Below are 6,701 nucleotides of genomic sequence, written 5' to 3' on the forward strand. Positions count from 1 at the left end.
AAAAAAAAAAAAAATATATATATATATATATATCCATTATTATTATTGTGTCATTTTAAAGCATTCTCAGTTATGGAAACCACTTAGAGTGGATAACATTGTGTAGAGAAAGTATGAATTTAGGTTCTATTTAACTGGCTTAATGATGTATTATAACTCTTTTCTTCACCTAGCAGAGTTGTCATCTTCCAAGTGTACCATGTGTTAGGATGCTCATGTGATCAGATTATAAATTAGTAGTATTTAGTTCATCCAAACACTGACAGCTTTAAACAGCTTTGGAGTTCTGGAAATGTAATTTCTCTATGCATTGTTCTTTTCTAGTTCTAATACTAAATTGTTATCTTTTTACTTAGTTTAATGACATGTTTAATAAGTTACTGGGTGACGATGAGGAAACCTAGCCCTGTCTATTCATTTGGGTAAGTGCAAATTATTTTATTATCTGCTAACTTATAGCTATTAAAATAATAGTTGCAGTAGGCAGTGAAGAGCTAACTGATTACTTCTGGGTAATAAATGCTGCTTGCTTACTCAAATGATGATTAACTAGTGAAAGAAGTAAGAAAAGCATCTTCCAAGAGGATTCTAGGAAAGAAATGGAATATTTAAATATAAATCATATTGGGCGGTGCCTGTGGCTCAGTGGGTAGGGTGGCGGCCCCTTATACCAAGAGTGGCAAGTTCAAACCCGGCCCCGGCCAAACTGCAACAAAAAATAGCCTGGCATTGTGGCGAGTGCCTGTAGTCCCAGCTACTCAGGAGGCTGAGGCAAGAGCATCGCCTAAGCCCAAGAGTTGGAGGTTGCTGTGAGCTGTGATGTCACAGTACTCTACCACAGGTGACAAAGTGAGACTCTGTCTCCAAAAAAAAAAAAAAAAATATATATATATATATATATAAAAATCATATTAAAATAAAAATTTCTCATTAGGCATTAAGTTATATTAACACAGAGTGTTCACATTAAGTTCTTTAATATTTTGAGAATCTCTTACTTAGAGAAAGTATGAAGGATTTTCATGTCAGTGTGTCTTCTAGATGTTAAAGTAAGTGTGATATAGTTTAATATTATATGGTGGTAGAGATGGATTTTAATCTAAGACTTCAGATTTGTGATAGCAATGGACTCACAAAGAATTTGAAATTTTATCAGGTGTGTCCAGATTAAGTAGAATGATTTTGGTGTATGTCTTTTTCTATTGTCTATAGGATTTGGCACAATCTGTTTTTTGAAATTATCTTTTACTTTTATTTATAAACATTAGTTGTCTATTTTTTGAGACTTTGAAAAAAAAATAAGAAAAAGTTAACTGATGACTCCATATTGAACCTCAGAGTCAATAATAGACATACTCTATAATAGACACATTCTATAATAGACATACTCTTATTTGACAATGTGAATGTTACTTTCTTTGCATTATTATTATTACTGCTTAATATTTCAATGCAGCAATTGTCTGATTTCTTTTCTGAATGTATTTATCTTCATTCATTCTTTACGAGGTTTTTGTTTCTAGTCCTTATCTTAAACATTGTTATTGTTATTAAATTTTAAGCCTTTTTAATTTTGTGACAGCAAAAAGTGGAAACCTAATAAACACATGTAAAAAAAAATAGAATTTGAAATTTCTGTTTCTGTGATTTTTGGTTTTTTTTTGAGACAGAGTCTCACTATGTCGCCCTCAGAATGCAGTGGTATTATAGCTCACAGCAACCTCAAACTCTTGGGCTCAAGCAATTCTCTTCCCTTAGCCTCCCAAGTAGCTGGGACTACAGGTGCCCACCCTCTAGCTCCGGTGTGTGTGGTTAGTGCCACTGAGCTACAGGCACTGAGCCATGTTTGTATAATTTTTAAAATTACTGAAAGTTGAAAATTAAAAGTTAATCCTATCTCAGAAGGTTTTTTAACTTAGAGGATTCAGATTTAAGGAAACAACTTGAAAGAATTTTCTTTAGTAAAGTAACTTTTGTTTTTCTTTTTCTTTTTTTTTTTGAGGCCAAGTCTCTGTCTCCTTGGGTAGAGTGCTATGGCATGTCATCTTGCCTCCCATGTAGGCACTGAGACTGTAGGTGCCTGCCACAATGCCCAGCTGCTTTTTTTTTTTAGAGACAGAGTCTCACTTTGTTGCCCTCAGTAGAGTGCTGTGACATCACAGCTCACAGCAACCTCCAGCTCTTGGGCTTAGGTGATTCTTTTGCTCAGCCTCCTGAGTAGCTGGGACTGTAGGCGCCTGCCACAATGCCAGCTATTTTTTGTTGCAGTTTGGCCAGGGCCTGGTTTGAACTGCCACCCTCGGTATAGGGCGCTGGCGCCCTACTCACTGAGCCACAGGTGCTGCCCTGCCCAGCTGTTTGGTTCTTGTTTTGTTTTTTTTTGGTAGAGACAGGGTCTCCATGTTACTCAGACTGGTCTCAAGCGCCTGAGCTCAGGCAATCCTCCTGCCTTGGCCTCCCAGAGAACTAGTATTACAGGTATGAGCTATCTTACCTGGCCAAGTAAAGTAACTTGGTTTGTATCAAAACTTACCTTTCTGCACCATAATGTTCGTTGGGATTATTTTTATATATATATATTTTTTATGAGTCAGAGTCCCACTATGTCACCCTTGGTAGAGTGCTGTAGCACCACAACTCACAGCAACCTCAAACTCTTGGGCCCAAGTGATTCTCTTACCTCAACTTCCCAAGTAGCTGGGACCACAGGTGCCTGCCACAACACCCGGCTATTTTTTTGTTGTTGCAGTTGTCATTTTTGCTTAGTTGGCCTGGGCTGTGTTCGAACCTGCCACCCTCCGTGTATGTGACTGGTGCTGTAACCACTGTGCTACTGGTGCTGAACCAGGATTATATTCTTCTAAACGGAATTAGGTTTTATTTATTTAAACAGTGGGGCAGAGTAAGCATGAAATTTTAATGCAAAATAAGGGGCATATTCATAAGTGTCACTGAAATTTGATACAGGTGGGTTATCACTATCATAATTAGTTGTAATGTACAGGTATCCATATATGGAAATCTATCACTCAAGACCTTATTTGCGGTGACAGAAATGTAATTTAAACTAGTTTGGGAAAAAAATGGGGATTTTTGACAATTTATGTAATGAAACTATGGAAAGACAGTAATTGACAAGGCATTAGACCACTTACTGTCAAGCCTGCTTTTCTCTACCAACCAGGATGGATAATTAACAACACTGTCATGACTCACACCCTCTCACCTTTGTGCTAGAGAGGAAAGGTCTGTTTCCTCGCTCTGTTTCCTAAAATCATGAGGAAGAACTGTTGATTGGTACAGTTTGGAAAGGTGTCAGTCTTTAGAACAGTTACTCTGGACAGGAGACAAAGTCATGTAAGGCTGTGATGGCTCCCATTTTGGTCCACTTGCTTAGAGTGAACAGGAAAGGAGGGAGCAATTAAACAATGAAGTTAACACTCAAATACAATTTCCTCAGTCACATAGCTTGAGGTATCATCTATATTTAGTGACTTCAAAATCCAGGTAACCCTGAGAACTGTCTAGGGAGTTTAAGACTACTTTTTTTTTTTTTTTTTTTTGACAGCGTCTCACTTTGTCACCCTTGGTAGAGTGCTGTGGTGTCACAGCTCACAAACACCTTAAAGTCTTGGGCTCAAGCAATTCTCTTGTCTCAGCTTCCCAAGTAGCTGGGACTACAGGCGCCCATCACAACACCTGGCTGTTTTTTAGAGATGAGGTCTCGCTGTGGCTCAGGCTGGTCTCAAACTCATGAGCTCAGGCTGTCTACCCACCTCGGCCTCCCAGAGTGCTGGGATTACAGGCACGAGCCACCGTGCCTGGCCTCAGACTACCTTTTTGATAGATTCATATGACTGTCTAATTGGTATCTTAAATTTAGGATAGAATTCTTGGTGGGGGTTCTTTTTTTTTTTTTCTGTTTTAGAATTCTTGGTTTCTTTCCCCCACAACCTGTCCCTTTATTGTCTTTCCCCATGTTAGTGAATACCTAGCACTCAGTTACTCAAGAAAAATATTGTGGGAATTGCCCTTGATTACTCTCTCATTACCCACTTCTTTTGGAGTTTTTTGAGACAGTGTCACTATGTTACCCTTGGTTGAGTACCTTGGTGTCATAGCTCACAGCAATCTCAAACTCTTGGGCTTAACTGACTCTCTTGCCTCAGCCTCCCAAGTAGCTGGGACCACAGGTGTTGCCCTGGGTAGAATGCTGTGGCATCACAGCTCACAGCAACCTCCAACTCCTAGGCTCAAGCGATTCTCTTGCTTCCACCTCCCAAGTAGCTGGGACTACAGGCACCTGCCACAACCCCTGGCTATTTTTTGGTTGCAGCCATCATTGTTGTTTGGCAGGCCTGGGCTGGATTCGAGCCTGCCAGCTCAGGTGTATATGGCTGGCACCTTAGCTGCTTGAGCCACAAGTACCGAACCTGTCCTCTCTTTTAAAATGTAAATTTCATGAAGTTAAGAGCCTATTTTCTCTTATGTCCTTATACAGTTTGATGAATTTTAAAAAATACTTACACCTATATAACTATTATCTAGGTCATGATATAAAAATTTCCAACTTCCCCAAAGCCACCCTTTATGTCCACTTGGGACCAGACCCTGCCAAACGTAACCAGTATTTTTTTTTTTTAAAGATAGGGTTTTTGGCTCGGTGCCCATAACACAGTGGTTACGGCACTGGCCACATACACCAAGGCTGGTGGGTTTGAACCTGGCCCATCGCTTAAGCCCAAGAGTTTGAGGTTGCTGTGAGTTGTGGTGTCATGGCACTCTACCAAGGGTGACATAGTGAGACTCTGTCTCAAAAGAAAAGAGTCTTACTCTGTCATTCATGCTGGAAGGCTGGAGTGCAGTGACACAATCATAGCTCACTCTAGCCTTGAAGTCCTGGGCTCAAGTTATCTTTCTGCCTCAGCCTCTGGAGTAGCTAGAACTACAGGTGCATTCCACCAAGCCCAAAGCCTAGCTAATTTTTTTAAAAATCTTTTTTAGTATTGGGCAGTGCCTGTGGCTCAAAGGGCGCCAGCCCCATATACCAGAAGTGGCGGGTTCAAGCCCGGCCCCAGCCAAAAACTGCAAAAAAGAAAAAAAAAATCTTTTTTAGTGTCCAGGCACAGGGGCTGACATCTGTAATCCTAGCACTCTCGGAAGCCAAGGTGGGTGGATCATCTGAGCTCAGGAGTTCAAGACCAACATGAGCAACCGTCTCTACTAAAAATAGAAAAACCTTACCATGGAAAAAATAAATAAATAAATAAAATAGAAAAACTAGTTGGGTGCTGTGGCAGGTGCCTATAGTCCCAGTTTCTTGGGAGGCTAAGGGGAAAGGATCTCTTGAGCCCAAGAGTTTGAGGTTACTATTAGCTATGACACCACAGCTCTTTACCCAGGGCAATGGAGTGAAACTATGTCTCAAAAAATAAAAAAAAAAAATTAAACAAAAATCTTTTTTAGTGGTAGGATCTCACTTTGCTGCCCAGGATGGTCTTGAACTCCCGGCCTGAAATGATCCCCCCACCTTGTCCTCCCATGATCCTTCCACGCTGGCCTCCCAAAGTGCTGGGATTGTAGGTGTGAGCCACTGTACCTGACCCAGTCAGTATTCTGAGTTCTATCCTTGCACATTAGTTTTGCCTGTTGTTGAGTATTGTAGAGATAGGATTACATTATACTCACATGTAGCAGTTCATTCTTGTTCATTGTTTTGATATTCCATTATGTAAATATACCACAAGTTTTTTGTTTGTTTAACTATTCAAGGACATTTAGGAGATTTGCAGCTCTCATCTATTATAAATAAAACAACTTAGGAACACATGTCTTTTGGTGCACATGTGTGTACTCATTTGTGTTAGGTATATGTCTTTCAGTAGAGTTAGGTAGGATTTACACGTGTTCATTATTAGGAGTTAATACCAGTTTTCTAGTGTTGTTTTACCAATTTGTATTTATATTGACAGTGTTAGAATTCTAATTGATTTATGTCCTTACTAACAGTTGTTATCTTTTTTCCAGAAGTCATTGTGAGGTATACAATGCTATCACATCCTTTTGTGTATGTTTATTGAGCATTTAGATGAATTCTTCTGGGAAATGCTTGTTAGTATCTTTTAGTTTTCCTGTCTTTTTCATATTAATCTATAGTTCTTTTTAAAAATTTTTGGGAGGCTGCGTACAGTGAGTGGCTCATACCTGTAATCCTAGCACTCTGGGAGGCTGAGGCAGGTAGATTGCTTGAGCTCATGAGTTTGAGACTAGCCTGAGCAAGAGTGAGACCCTGACTCTAAAAATAGGTGGAAGTCGTGGTGGGCACCTGTAGTCCCAACTACTCAGGAGGCTACGGCAAGAGGATCGCTTGAGCCCAGGAGTTTGAGGTTGCTGTGAGCTAGGATGCTGTAGCACTCTACTGAGGGGGACAAAGTGAGACTCTGTCTCAAAAAAAATAAATAACTAAACAAACTGCCATAGGCTCCCAAAGTGTAATGTGATTACAGTTGTGAACCACTAGACATGACATATAGGAGTTCTTTATGTGTGTGTATAGGTATCTTCTTGTTCTCCCAGATGCCTTTCTTTGACTTAGTGATATCTTCTGATAAGTAAAAAGATAAATTAAATGATGAATTCATTTTATCAGTCTTTTCCTTTATGATTGTTACTTTTTTGTACTTGTTAAGAAGTCTTGGGCT

At 39.7% G+C, this 6,701-nt stretch overlaps 1 protein-coding gene across 1 annotated transcript in view; it reads left to right on the forward strand.

Annotated features, from left to right (window-relative positions):
* Positions 1 to 6,701, forward strand: part of SLC30A6 (solute carrier family 30 member 6) — a 57,470-nt gene that overhangs the window by 25,985 nt on the left and 24,784 nt on the right. Inside the window, exon 5 of the mRNA XM_003787513.3 lies at positions 357 to 422. Coding sequence (XP_003787561.1) covers positions 357 to 422 — 66 coding nt within the window. The remainder of the gene's footprint in view (positions 1 to 356; positions 423 to 6,701) is intronic.

The sequence above is a fragment of the Otolemur garnettii genome, unplaced genomic scaffold (assembly GCF_000181295.1).
Source record: "Otolemur garnettii isolate 467f Iridium unplaced genomic scaffold, OtoGar3 scaffold00022, whole genome shotgun sequence".
In the NCBI taxonomy this organism is placed as follows: domain Eukaryota; kingdom Metazoa; phylum Chordata; class Mammalia; order Primates; family Galagidae; genus Otolemur; species Otolemur garnettii.